Raw genomic sequence first — 15,434 nt, forward strand, 5'->3', positions numbered from 1 at the left:
ATATTTTTTTACAGAATCCAAAGGGTCATAATATGATGCTGTAAGTCACAGTAAGAGAACAAAACTGACACATTTTAACATTTACCTTAGAAAAAATTTGCATTAGGAGCAGCTTGGGTGCAAGAACACATCTTGGTGCTGTCACCAAGCATGCTTTGGTATGTCAGGCAGGTGGCCACTATGGAGTATCATGGTCCCACAAAAAGGTTTGCAGTTATTGATGAAGTTGATTAGCTCCAATGGAGCATATCCAAAGATATGTCCACTCCCAGGTAGTCTGCCAACAGGAAAAGGAATTGTATTTCTTACAGAAGGCATTTGCTGAAAATCATAATGTGTTTAAATCTAGTTTGGATCATTAGGGCTTTTCCCCCTGAGGTTTCAGGAGTAAGCTTGATTGGTACCATGGAAAGATGATAGCAGTAATGATACCCTGGAGGATGAGGACATCAACAAATTTTAAATCCTGGCATTTCTAGTAAGGAGCAAGGAAAGCTCCAACAGCTGGATATGTTTGACAAGGAAAGGAAATAGGGAAGATGAATTGCCATTTCACATTGTAATAGATTAAATGCACTAAGGAGGAGCCTGGGTTGGGTTGATTGTGGGTTGTTTTTCACTCTTTTTCTCTTCCTTGTTTGAAAAGCTACAATCTATTTGCCCTGACTTCACACAGTATACTTCCTGTAGGAGCTATTTGTTTATTTATCCGTTTTAATCACAAGGAAAGTATTCATTATAAAATCTCTCCTTACAGCAAAGAGAAACCTTCCAGCCACACGGCTGACACATGTTAACTTGCAGGTATTCACAGAGCAGGTTCTGTTTTAAGCCATCTTTCAGGCAGCCACACAAAGACCACCAAAGCTGGGTGTTCAGCTCTGCCAGACCTCCCCCAGCCAGCAGCCCTTGCCAGGAAACACAGGTGACAGCCTGAATGATAAAAAGGCATTTAGAGGGGAAAAAGAAAAAATGCACTGGTTTAGTCTGGGCAGCACCTTAATATAAACCTGCAGGGGCCTTTGTGTACAGCATAGCACACAGCCATCCAAGCAGGAGCTCCAGAGACAGTCACTCACACCTCCAGCTTCCAAAGATCTCACACTGCCCTGCCCTTTATCAACGGAGAAGGGTGGCTCTGCTGCAGCTCTTTTCATGGCCACAGATCTCCCAACACACACTGAGACAGCAAACATTCCTCTCCCCTCTTGGTGCTGGCCCAGCAGAGGCTCTCTGGACACAGCAGAGGGGAGCTGAGCAGAGAAGTGTGCTCTGGGATTGCAGCTGAAGCAGTTTGGAAAGGCAGAGCACTATGACCTCACACAATTTGCTCTTATTTATTTCAGCAGTTTAATAAAAAAAAAAAACCAACCCAAACCCCAGTGTTTAACTTTGTAAACAAATCATACTGACTTTGGCTATAAAGTTTACTGCAAATTTGCTCAGTTCAGAAAAGAGTTTCTCTATTGGCAAATTCTGGCAGGCATCTCTCCAGCGCTGGAAGAACTGCAGAAAGCTGATTTGTTTTCTTAGCTACAGCTCAGACTCTCACAGTGTGCACCCTGAGAGGAGGGTTCCTCAGGGAAAGTAGATTTCCCTGGTGGCAGGCAAGATGTTAGCACTCAGCATTTCCAGGATAAGGCACTGTGAATTGCCAACTCAGACCTTTTGACATGAGCACAGTGCTGCTGTTTGTCATTCTTGCCTTTCCAGTACCACAATCGATCCTTCTGGACACAGGAAGGGCTGCCCACTTCCCAGGTGACTGTACCTGGGAAACTGTGGCTTTTTCTACATCTAAAACTTCAGAAGGACTAGATTCTGGACAAAATGGTGATTTGCAAAACACATTACTAAACACAGTAAAATTTTATGGTTTTAGGAGGAAGAGGGGTGGGGGAAAAAGGGGGAAGGACACCATAAAAGTATGTGAAATGTCCTACTATGTAAGAGGAATGCGTGTTGCCAATTTTGTTTTACGTATGCCTGCACAGTCTGTAGAAATGAAGTCTGATGACCTTACGTCACAAAGTGCATGTGACACTCAGGTGGAGAACAGAAAACTCAGAACATTTGAGTATACACACAGTGGCATCTGCCTCCACCAAATCCGAAATGACCAACATTCAGAGGTGGTGCAACTAGGATGCCTGAAGAAAAATTGTCCAGAATTTCCTATTTTAAGTCTCTGTTTTCATCTGTTTGTAAACTTTGCCAAAGTATAACTGTTCTGGCTGAAATTACCCATGCCAGGTGTTTCCCTCAAGCTGATTATTTTTTGGATAGCGTCACCAAAAACGTCTCAGCTATTTCCAAGAAAAAAATTATGGAAAAACCCTTTTGTTTTGATCATGTTAAAAATATTTCATCTGCTGTGCTGAAAAGCTCTTGCACTTCCATGCTTAGAATTTGGCACACCACAGGGTTGTCTTTTCGTCTGGGCATTACATTTGTAAACAGGAAAAGTGCCCATACTACACCAGGCTAAGTCTGAAAAAACACTGTTTGCACATGCTTGGAAGAGACCTGTTTGGTTTGGGTTTTTTTACTTCTAAAAAGTAGAAGTACTTCTACTTTGGGCATGCTCCATTCTCTCTTTTCTGCAAGGCAATTGAAGTATTTGTGCACTGTTCCACAGGGTATGCTCTGGGCCAAGGTTATAAATGCCGAGATGGATATTCTTTGAGGTTTAGAGCATCCCCTCTCCTTCTGGTGGCTGACATGAAAGGTGATAAATCTATGCTGATAACAGCTACTCCGTTAGCAAGAGTCACAGCAAGAGACACTGATTAATTCTAGAAGTGTCACATACATAAATATATATACACACACTTAAAGAATATCATGGTACTAGTCAGGGCACTCAAATTAAGAAAAACTAGCAGCATGTTGCTTATACCTCAATTAAGACCTTGTGTGTTCACATTATGATACAACCCTTAAAAACACACCTACTTTTCCTCTCTCACCAATCTCAATCTCTTCTTTACCAAATGCAAAGATGGACTATGCCCTGGGGATGGATCACCTTTGTGTAATGAGGCAGAAGAATGCCTCATTTGTTAGAACATGTGTGTTAAATGTACAAGGCAGAGGGCTGCAAGAGGAGAAAAGAACTGCTAAGATGTAAGACAAATGAATGATGCCTGAAGAACTGATTTACTTTTTTTTTTTTTTGTTGTTGTTTGTTTTTTTTGTAATTCCCTTCTGTCAGAGGATTTTATGGATGGTGCTGAATGCAGAACATAAATCTAATTTCTGCAGGTTGCCACTGATTATCACCCTGCAACAGCTATCATCAATGGAAAATACTTTTTCAACATTATGAGCTCCCTGTATAACATTAATAATTGAAAAATGGCATACTTAAGACAAAGCTGCTTCAAACCTCAACTCTTATGTACTCTGGTTTCCGACTTTCAGAAGGGGAAAACCACTGCTTCACTAATAGATATGCTGGAAAGAGTTAATGGGCATTATAAAATCAGTGATGGGTGCCAAGAGGAGTGTATTTACTTTTACCTTTTCAAAACAAAGTATTTGACTTATCTACAGAACATGGTTTAAACAGGGATTAAGGCTGGTGGCCTCCACCTGAACTACAGAAGTTATGTACAACGCTGAGCAGTGTCTCCTTCAGTAAACATCTCAGGCAATAAAATGAAGCAATGGTCACAGATGGGGGAAAAAAAACCCAAACAAGGTACAAAGTCACATAACTGAGGCTGTACCATAATACATGGGAAAAACAATAGCAAAAAGTTCCAAAGGTTTTTGTATGCTCAACCTGTAACTACAGTTTGATTAGTATATTCCTGATAAGCTCTGCACTGATGAAATCTGAGAAAAATTATTTTGGGGACCTTATTGATTAGGACCACATACTGCTTTGCTTTAGGCAGCCTTGATCTGGCTTTGGACTTTGTGGTCTACCTCAATGAGGGGTGAAAACAGCAGCCCCCATATGCCTACAGCTGTGAGCATGGTAAAATTCTAACAAATACAACAAATGCTACCATCTGTACCTGCACAACTGACTTTGGGCACAAGGCCATTCATGTATACATGTATTATAAATGCATATTAGGTATGTTCTTAAGCATATTCACAGGATATGTAGAGACATATCTCCAAGACTTAAATTTCCAAAGCAAGTTTGAATTTTCCATGTTAAAACTTTACAAGGAAAGGGGTTGCTCTACACCTATCTCCCCTCTGCCCTCCTCTCAATTATGTATCTCACTTCACCAGGCCGAAGCTTTAGAAATTTTCAGGAAAACCAGAACGCAAGCTACCATGCAACTTCCCTTTGATCACGTTTCTCCTGGTAGCAGCTCTGCTGGGATTGTTAGCAAGCCAACTGTCAGCACACAGCAAAGAAATAGCAGCACATGTCTGTGAGGCACGCGGGGCTCACACGGCACGGGCCCGCATCCTGCCCTCTGCTACACGTGGAGTTCAGGGGGAAAGGGAATAAGGACTCTCTTCTTCCATCTGCTCCGAATGCAGCAGCGAGGCAGGATTCCAACCTAGCACTCAGGAGAGTGCCAAAAAAGGGACTGGCTACTGTGCTGGCTGCCACTCCAGGGCCCCAGGGGTGTGAGGCCCGCCAGCTGTGGGGTGGAGCCGTGCCCCCAGCCAGCTACAGCCTCTGCTTCTGTCTCACTGCTGGCTCAGCGCGTGCAACGATCGCTTTAAGAACAGCAATATTGTGCAGTTCATCGTGTGGTGCAGGTGTTCACCTTCAGCTGTCCCTCCCTGGGCTGGCAGAGCAGCTCCAGCAGCACGCACAGCCTCTGCTCGCCTGTCTTCTCACAGCACAGAGTGTGGCAGCTATGAGATCCACGGGCTGGCTTTGCTCTGAAAGAGGAAATGCTGAGGAAAGGAAAGCTCTCACCTAAATGCAAAGAGCTTGTATTTTTAACTGACTTCCCTCCCATGTGCAGGTGTGATACAACTCCACACTCTCCACCAAGACCGACCTCAGCAACTCCAATTTCACTCCTGAAGAAAGGAACCTGGTGAAGAATCAAAGGCCTCTGCTGAAATAAACCCTAGAGCTAGGTACCACCAGCAGAAAATTCAGCCAAACAAGAGCTGCTTCACATTGAGGTCACAGCTCCTGTTCAGACAGGATAAATCCAGCTGGTAGCAGGGTATGGTCTGTGAATCCCATGTGGACAGACTCAGAAGTCACCAGTGATTGGGTATCCACTGCAGATGCAGGGATGGAGACGTTCGTCCGAGGCAGAGCTCCCAATCCCATACTGGCACCCCTGTGCAGAGGCTGCCAGTGCAGCTGGTTAAAGAGCACTTTTTAACCAACCTACCCTCATGAAGCACAAGTATGGAAAGAAGAGAAGGAACAAATTCCAGCTGTAGGAAACTAACTGCTATGGGCAAGAATTTCTTCAGCTGTAGCCCAAGCCAGCATGGAACCACGAGCATTTGAGCTTGGCAGATTTGGACAGGGTAGGACCCTTGCACACTTGACTTCACTAGGATTCAGTGCTGAACTAGTGGATGAGTGATAGATGGAGATTTAACTGCCAATATGCATTTTTTCCTCCTAGGAGAGGAAAGAAAAAGCAGTTTCATTCCTGAAAAATAAATTCCCCAGGTTTAAATTACATTAGGGGCATGGTATTTTTTATTTTTGTCTGGACATACATATTTGAGGGTGTTCTAATAAACAGAATATTTCCTCTGACTTTTATTCAAAGGCACTAGCAAGTTCTGCCTTTTAAAACTCAAGAATTTGATTTGCTATAGTGCAATAAAACTTCAGGCAGGATAATCATAAATTCAGGCCTTTAAAAATAGTTCATAAAAATGTATTAAAGGACTACAAACTGAGTTACAGGCTACCAAACAGTATTTTGACCTCTCCTAACATCCCTCATCATAGCATCTCACTGCTGCCAAGCAAATACTGATTATTTTCCAAACAATCCCACCCAGAAGAGGAAACAAGTACATAGAGAAATCAAAGGATCTGTCTAGTACCACAAAGCAAGACAGTGATAAAACTGATGAAAAAACCCTTGGTATCATGACTTCATCTTGGAGCTGAATATTCAGCCTTTTTCCAAAGCTGCCACTCAACAAAGTTGTTCCAAATCCTAAAGCAAGATTTATATACTTAGACAGAACCAAGGTTTAGCCATTTCATGTTTTGTTTTTTTCCCCTGTTTTCATATTAGTTGCTTGTGACTTTGTACTTTATCTACAACACATATATTAAACTGAATGCCAATTACTCTTACAGGTACAGCTATAAACAAATTAGATTCACCCAGGCAGAGCTTGTTCTTGCCATATCTTTGCAGCTAAGCTGGGACTCACTGAAGAAGAAACAGATCCCATACAGATAACCACATTAGTTTTCACATAATGCTTCAATGTGGAAGTAATCATAATTTTCCTCTACAAAAGCCAGTTGTAGCAACTGAATTTTCTACTGCTGGGCAACATCTTTTCAACTTTTGTATGTCAAAAAAACATTTGAAAAAATGTAAATGCTTCACTGAGCTACAAACAATGAAAAAAGGTGTTCTGCCTGCCATCAAACCCCGCTGTTAAAATATTAACACAATGTAAATATTGTAATATTGAGGAAGTACACTGTGTCAGTACTTCCTGGCACTGTACAAGAGCTTCACTGTTCCCTTCAGTCCCTGCTGTTAGTTTTAAACACGCACAACTTAAACAAGGCATCTGAGCTTCTCCAGTCCTAGTGCAGAATTGCAGAGAGGCAAAATCTTACTGTAGGTTCTTTCTAGACTAAAACCCAAAGTATTAAAATGAATCCTTAAACCCAAACAATTATGTAGATGTCAGTACTTTTGAGGCAAAAAAAAAAATCCCCAGAGTCTTTCAAAAGTCTTGGCATATTGCTGCCAAACATGGAAAGATCTTTGGGTATGCACTGTCCTCCCCTTCCTCAGAGAAGAAAAACAAGCTGCACATGCCCACCAGTGCCAGAAGTCTGAAAGCTGAAGTTATTCCTTATGGCAAAAGTCCCATTCTCCAGATTTGCCAGTTAAGCACATTACTTGCAATTGACTCTCTCAATTGACTGAATAAGCAGTATTTGTATAATAAAGAGAATGAAGCAGCTATCTACCATCAGTAAGCCAGATGTTGCTATCAGGTCTTAAGAAATGCTGTCTAACTGCTGTAATGATCTATTTGTCATGGAAGTGTCACAGAAAAGCAGCACAGCTTCAAAAAATAGTGAAGACAGAGAATAACCTCGCTATAAAAAACAACAAAAAAAAAACCCAGTTGGTTATACTTGCAGAAAGTCAGTGGTCTTCTTCTATGGAGATCTGGGGGCAACTAGAAGAGTTTTACTCTACTGGCTTTGGTTAATACAAGGTGAAATCCTGACTGAAAAAGTCAAAGATCTCACCAGTTTCCACTGAAATAGCAGAAAAAAAATTGAAATCTGAAGTTACTGCTATTTACACCTAGAGGCTGATATGTCACTCTCTGAGTGACATATCTGACAAAGAACATCCTTGTCCCGCAGATCTAAAGTCAAAACCAAATGAAATACCAGGGAAAAATAACTGAATACATGAAATATCTAATATTCCAGAAATGTCTAATCCCAGCAAAACTAGGGGCTAGGATTTCAAGAAATGAGTTCTACATGCTGTATTATGACAAAAGAAAGGTGTAAACACTGCTTCATGCTACCACAGGAAGCATGAGAATTCCAAACCCTCACCAACTTTCTAAAATACACTAAATAAATGGTTTATTCCAGGTTTAAAGCATCTGCTGCTCATGAAACTTTCTCACCTTTCACAGGTTTCTGTACACAAGTGGGAACTAAAAGAACTTGTACAATGCCCCCCGTGTACCAAAGTGTTGGATAAGCCTTATTCTAATGCATGGTAAGAAACTGCCCTCAGGGTTAACACAGATTTTCCACTTAATTTTAACTCGCTCACAGACCCTTATTCTGGAAGAGCTCCTTCAAGCATGCATCCAGCTGTATCACCAGATTTGTATATGGTCAAGACTAACATAAATCTCCCACCCTCAATGTTTTTTCACATGTCAGTTTATCTGCTAAGAAAATGTACTATGAACACAACACTTAGCCCCTGTATCTTTTATCTTACTTAAAAGGGTAGAAAAACTCTTGAGAACTCAGTGAGCATTCCGTATATGTAATGGGCATGAGAGGGCTATAAAAAGTCTAGGAACAGGACATAATTCCAAAACTGAACTACTTACTGTGAGGGGGAGTGTTCATTTGTTTGTTTTTAAAAGACAAACAGGGTTTTTTTTTGTCTGTTTCATGAAATATTATAGCTAAGATCCTTCTCCACTTCCATAAATGGATGTTTTTCTTACTCTCAGTGGGTGGTCTCAGAGTTTTGACAGAGGAATATCACAAGCTAAAACATAGGATGCTACAGAGATAGCCCACCTGCAGTGGTGGTGGATGTGAAGGGGCAGAAGGAAGGTGATTGCAAAGACCAAAACAGACTGTGGTGGGGGAAATCAAAGGTCAGAAATGTATTCACAAGCCTAACAATAAGGAAGTCCTGCTAAAATGAGCAGCCAAAAAGAATAGATACATTAGAAAAAGAAGGGATGCATAAAAGAGACAAAAATGTTAGTGTTCACTTATGCTGGGATTCTTTTGGTTTTCAAAAAGATCCTAATAAGACACCCAAACACAATACTTGGTATTCCTTTTACTATAGTTAAAATATTTTGAAAACTGGTTTCTTTTATATTTCTGTTTTATGCTAGCTAATTTAATGGGGAAAAAAATCCCTTTAAAAGCTCTGGTGTAAACCATATGTCAATGCAAGCGCCTGCTACCACCTCATGTGTTGTTTGGTTTCTTACCTGTTTTCTACCAGAAAGTCTACCACATATTTCTTCAGACAGTAGAGATGGGCATCCATCAGCCCTGTTCTGATGTGCATTCTGGGATGCCTGGAAAAGAATAAAGAAAGGGAAATCATGGAGCTTTTGCATGGCTGTTTACAAGAACTTGACTTTGCAATGAGGTGAGGTGATAGTGACAAGTGGGCAAAGGTCTGTTCCTTTCCATGTACTGTTGCATTGCTGGAACAGAAGAGCTCAGGCTGCCATTACTGGGCTGTGTCTATAAACTTACACCTGCTGGCCCTGGGCTGATTTGCTGCAAAAGAAAACACCTCCTCCAAGGAGTCATTACTCCTGCTACATCTTCTCATGTAAGTGGAAATTGCACATTACTGGGCAGGAAGCCAAAGTAATGGGCCCAGAGTGCTAAAAGTTACAGTGGGTAATGTCAGGGTACAATAATTCAAAGCTTCTGGCTAAGTGCCTGCCTTAATATATATGCAAGGCTGGGCATGTTCTGCTAGCAAACACAACACTACTGTATTTTCTCCAACACTTCCTGGAGGGGAAGAGGGAAAGGAGATGGGGTCTGCTCACCTTTCCTACACTACACATTACAAATGATTGCCACAGCTCAATTACAAAGCATTTGGCTATCCAGCCCAGTAAGTTGGGAAAGATCCATAAAACTCCCACTCATCATAAGCCAAACAGGGAAGTCTTTGCTTTTGGAGCAGTGTCAGGTTAATATTTCAGAACCTCGGGAATCTCTGGTAGCTTCAAAATTTTAAGAACAAAGTTTAAACCATAAAGACTCATTGACTGCTTCTATTGCTTCTCTTTATGCTTTCTCTGTTCTTAGATAACAGAAACCCTTTTTGGAACCTGTTTCAAACCATCTAGATACTTTAGGCCAATATTATTTTCCCTCGTACAAATCTGTGGTCTCATTTGAGAGCATTCTGGCCGCCTGAACATTTGCCACTAGTTCTCAGAACAGAAAAGCCACAAGAATATTTAGCCTGCAGATTAAAAAAGACAAAACACAACAACAGTCAGGGACTGTGCTGAGCTGTTCAAGACACCCATAACTGCACTCACGGTCAGAGGCTATTAAGGAGACAAATTTCAATCCACACCTGAAATTGTCTCTGTTTTCATTTTGCTTCCTTTGATGTCTGGATTTCATAATTAAGTTCGAATGAACATATTTTATCAGTGTACTCTATCCAACTTGGTTTGCTTATTCCAGAACACACTAAAGTCAGATGTTTGTGATCATGATCACTTTTATTATGCAGTTAGCTCAGCAGAAGGATCACTCACCAATTGGGGCATGCATATAAACAGTAAACCAATACTACCACACCAAATATTTAGTAACACCAAAGCTACCAAGAACATCAGGTGTTCTAGTAAGCCATTTTTCAGTGCACTTCACAATTAATGCCTTGAACTACCAAAGTATTTAAGTCTTAACATTTCATGACTTATGTGGCATTTCTCAAGCATGCCATTCAAGCTACACATATTTTTGACTATAACAAAATTCTTTAAGTCCCATCTGCAAAAGGAAAGCTCCTATAATAGTAGTACAACACTTTGCAGTGAAGTATGTGGTCCTCGAAAATGATATATGCACTTTCAGTAGATTACTTCATTAACAAAACATGAGCTCACCTAGCAATGCTCCAGTACTGATGTTATCAGTGGCCCAGATGTTGCTGTGGAAGGCAGCCCAAATAGCAATGTTCCTTATGCAAAGAGGATAGGGAATCCACTAATTTTAATGAGATCTTGCAGTTGGAAGTCAGCAGATTCCCTCCTGCTCTGCATCCTGAGAATGGTTTCCACATTTTGTGTATGTATGAGAGGGGAAAATTTCCTATCTTCTCTGAGAAGGGTTCCTTTGTATTTATGTAATGAATATAATAGTTTACTGGGAAAATTAACAAATTAATGGAACAGGCAGTAAACATGTAAAAATATAGAAACAGATGGAACATACGAAGGAGAGGCAAAAATGGGAGGAAAAAATCCAATTCCTAACCTGAAGATGACAAGACAAAATTTCTCTAGTGTCGGAATGCCAGTTTTTTCTCTTCCTATTCAAGATCTTTTATACACTCCCCCTTAAATACCAGGCAGAGGAAGGCTGCAGGGGCTAGGCATCAAGCAACGCTGTAAAACAGGAATTCCCCAGTAAATGCTGGTTCTGTTGCCAGTGTCTGTGTGGCTCTGACACGTGCAGTCTCCCCACCTGCAAACTGGAATAATGCTATTTAGCTACACCACAGGACACTGAGGATTTGTGGGCTGAAGTTTGTATCTGCATGCAAGCATTGTACCAAGTTTTTCTGTAGCTAAGCAACTTTTTTATAAAGTTACACAAAATCAGTGGATAGCATGGTGCTATCTCAGCTCTTCTATCACACACACACACACACACAAAGAAAAAAAAAAAAACCACAAAAAGCAGCCAGACAGAAGACGTACTGAAACATCAGTCTGAGCTAGCTTTCAATGTAGAATATACTAACAATAATGGAACATCATGCTGGACAAGAGGGAGGTCCCACAATGAAATCCTCTAAAATACAGACCACCTAAGTGATTTGCAACAGAATAGTCCCATAGATTAATATTATAATCACAGCTTCAAAGGTCAAACAGGCAAGTTTGGGCACATGCATAAACAAAGCTGTGATTTCTGTAAACCAGGCTCAAGAAGAGAATAGCCACACTAAACCAGTCTGATAAGAGCACTCTATCATAACAAGGCACTAAAGATGATGCTCATTTTCATTGACTAGTGCTTAAACCAGTTTATCTTCAGGTAAAAGCAAAGGAGCCAAATAATCTAAGAGATAACAGCAAACCCCATCACCATTTCAAATGAGCATCTGGTTACTAATATGGAGAGCCACACTCCCGTCTCATGCCTCTGATCTCCCACTCCATCAGCTAATCTTTACAACATATGAAAAATGAGCGCGTCGCAAGAACAGCTGATACAGAGAGAATCGAATAACAAACAATGCAGGAGCTGACGCACCTAGACTTATTGCTTCGAGGGAGATAATGCAGAAGGCTTTTAATTATATCATCAAAGCCAGAGAGAAGGTACTAGGAGGGGCTGGCTGCAGATGGTTAAGTGTTAATGAATGCCGGGTTGGGTGGTTTATCAAAAGAAAAAGACTGGATATGTATCTGAGAGGGTCACCCTTGAGATGAAAGTTGCAACAGCCATTGTTGGAGCTCTTTAATGAGGGAGGAATGTCAAATGTGTACCCTGTAAGAATCATACCAATTACTAAATGAACTTCAGTTCAATCTAGCAAATGTAATCAAGCACAAGTCATTAAAATACACACTAAAACTCCCTTTGGTGCTGCTGCTATAGTGTCTGTTACTGTCTGTGCTCCCATGCAAGGGAGGGGGCTGCTCCCAGTTATAAGCTCTGTGTGTTAACTGACGGCAGATTTTAGTCCTAATCATGAGGCATGGAGGGCTCCCTGGCAGAAAGTCGACAATTAGAAGGCTAGGAGAGATCTGTGGAGAAGTCAGGGAAAGATTAAAAGAGCAATTTCAACGTGTAAAATTAGCTTTTATTAGCACATAATTCCACAAAATCCTGACTCAGGATGAGAATGCATAAAGGTCTGCAAGAGTCCTTAGAAAAGTCTGTGCCTGTAATTCCTGACACGCCATTGTGAAATAATAAGCAGTACTAACAGGATTGATGCATGCTTCATACATGGCATTGCTTTGAAAGTGGAGCCCAGAGCTTTTCTTTCCCTGATAACCCCCCTCAGGATTTCCTCCCTCAGGGAAATCAACCACTGATAGAGCAAACTTCCCTTGTTTAAAGGCAAGAAGTTGGACAATTGTTTCAACTGTAAACTAATTAAGAGAGATTACCACCAAGAGCTGGAGGTTCCAACCAGCTCCATACTCCCACTGACAGTGTGATAATGCCAGGCTGGGGTCAAAATCATAAATCTGAAGGGAGCACACACAATGCTTAAAGCCAAAAAGCCTCTCTACTAAGCATAGGATATTGCCACATTAACCTCACCACCTCACAAATAAACTAGCTGAGAAAGAGAAATCCCATGGCCTCCCTTTCCCTAACTTCATACAGCTGTTGACAGAAAATATGAAGGTCTTTAAATAAGCTCAAGGACCTGAGGCTGTCCGTACTCTAACACTAATCCAGGCAATGACACAATAAAAATCTCATCATACTTGCTATTAACCTGGCTCCTAAACCTACACCCGAATTACCTCAGGTGGGCTCATGGGCATTAGTTAATCTTCCTCCCCATCCTTCCAAAGTAAATAAATAACAGCAAGCTATGTGCAAACCATGCATTCCACACTTGCATCTTTTCTAACTAACGGCATGTAGTTCACATAGTCCATACAGCCAAACACTCCATGACATTCTTCCTCTCCCCACACCATGAACTGTGCTCTTGCGTGGAGCAGCGTGCGGTCCACTTCAAACACAGTACTGACCCCTGCCTGTCTGCAAGAACGTGGTGCTCTCATGTTGATACAAAGCCAGTGTACAGATCAACATGAAGAGAAGTCTCACAGCAAAAGCTGCCAGACCACCTTTAATGTCTCAAGCATTCCTGCTTTTAAAGGAAAAAAAAATAATCCCTAAATCGCATTGCTCATTTACGGGACAGCTCTTGGCTGTAAACTCACTAATAATAAAAGACCACTGTTACACTGGCTCTTCAAAAATCCCAGACACCTTATGACCCTAATTTTTTTTTTTTTTTACACAGTGCTTTTGGCCAAAAGATCCCAAAGCACTTATCCCCATGAATGTCCCCACTGTGTGCCGGGCTGCTTTGCCCACCGGTGAAATGCTGCCACCTCTGGGCTGCAGAGCTGCGGTGGCGGGGCCGCTGCAGAGGAGGGTGGGCAGAGGGGAGGCAGAGGATGCTACTGCTTGGAGGGGACTGCTTCAGTTCTGGCTGAGAAGCCCCCCAGCAATGGGACCCCAAGAGCTCAAGACATGGGCTACTACGTGGTGTCTCCCAACACATACCATGAGCCCTGGGTGACCCTGACCTCTGTTTCCCTGCTCAGGGACGTCTCCTCATCCTCTCATCGTTCCTCTCCCTGTAGTTTTGTAACAGTTTTGTAAAAAGGCAGGAGGGCAAGGTTTGCATTGGTCCATAGAGAATCTGGCAAGGGAGGACAGGACACTGCAACTCTGGTAACAACTACCCACCATCCATCCTCACAGCTGCTGCTGCTAAAGAGACACTACACCAGAAATAGGAAGTACTTTCCAAATGAAAATGTTTTATTGATCTGGTGACCTAAGTTGCTTGAAAGCCTTCTGAATAATAAATATTTTTCATTTAAAACCTTCACCACATGCCATTTTTCTTTGTTGTATTATGTTATTAATATACCCATGAGACTATAATACAAACTCTGAACTCACTTTTGACAAAAACATGCTGAAAACTTTTTGGTAAAGGAACTAACCTCCATGGAAAGCCAAAGATTAAATCATTTTCTCTAGTATAAAGAGTATAGGTTAGCAGTCAGAACTCAGGATTAGTATTTGCTCAAGGTCAGTAATAGTTTACAACAAGCCAGTGTGACCTCTCTGTAGAAAGAGTCATTTTCTTGGCAACAACACCGTGTTTTAAAGTTAACATCTCTTTTGACTTTGATGCTGAACAGCAAGGGTGCCAATGGCTGCACAGCCACCCCATCATGTGAACCTATAAAAAATGTTTTTCTTCATCCTGCTTCAGCTTTCCCATATGAAAAGGAGAACAACAGTAATTCCTCAGCCACCCCAAGTCAGAGGAGTGCTCCCTAGGGGCTGCACGGCCACGTCACTGGATGCACGTGCACCCCCTGAGAGCACACCAGACACAGCTGCCTGTGAAAGCACCTCCCTAAACTTGGTTCCAAGGGTCTTCTCTACCATACTGAGTGTGAACAGCTGTAGGAAACAACGCAGGGGCCAGGCTGCCCACAACACTACCACCCCTTTTCTCTTTCCCTGTCACTGGAAAAACAGAGTTCATGCAAATATTTTATACTAGACACTTTTATACTAGATACTATTCTGCTAGAATACCCTGATTGCTATGTATAAACTGGGAAAGCAAAAGAGAGGGAGACCAAAATGATAATAAGCCTGGAGTTTGGTGTGAACAGAAGAGAATACACTGTGAAGGAGGGCGGGGACTGCCAGAGACATTATTAATAGGTTTTACCCTTGAGCTCTGGCAGCTACTTGTTCTATACACAGAGGAAAAGGATTAATCAAGCCTTGCACGTAAAGGTTCTTTCTATGGTCTGCCAAAATATTTAAAGGGCTATATACAAAGTGTAAGCCTTATTATTATACACATTCAATGTAATCATCTTATGCTACAGTTAAGGCCAGGATGACAATAAAGTAGATTATTGTGTGCTATAACCAATTCAATTCCAACACAACGGGACATGGCTTAGTCACTTAGTTCAGATCTGGTGTTTGAGCTTATTTTTCTTATGCTGGGCTAAACTGTGATTTAAGAGATTTAATCGAG

General features: G+C 41.6%; 1 protein-coding gene across 1 annotated transcript in view; it reads right to left on the minus strand.

The window, feature by feature from the left end:
- The window catches only part of EIF2B3 (eukaryotic translation initiation factor 2B subunit gamma), a 99,230-nt gene that overhangs the window by 39,634 nt on the left and 44,162 nt on the right, over positions 1–15,434 (minus strand). The window contains exon 5 of the mRNA XM_041483442.1: positions 8,875–8,964. Coding sequence (XP_041339376.1) covers positions 8,875–8,964 — 90 coding nt within the window. The remainder of the gene's footprint in view (positions 1–8,874; positions 8,965–15,434) is intronic.

Source organism: Pyrgilauda ruficollis, unplaced genomic scaffold, assembly GCF_017590135.1.
Source record: "Pyrgilauda ruficollis isolate IOZ18807 unplaced genomic scaffold, ASM1759013v1 scaffold6, whole genome shotgun sequence".
NCBI lineage: Eukaryota > Metazoa > Chordata > Aves > Passeriformes > Passeridae > Pyrgilauda > Pyrgilauda ruficollis.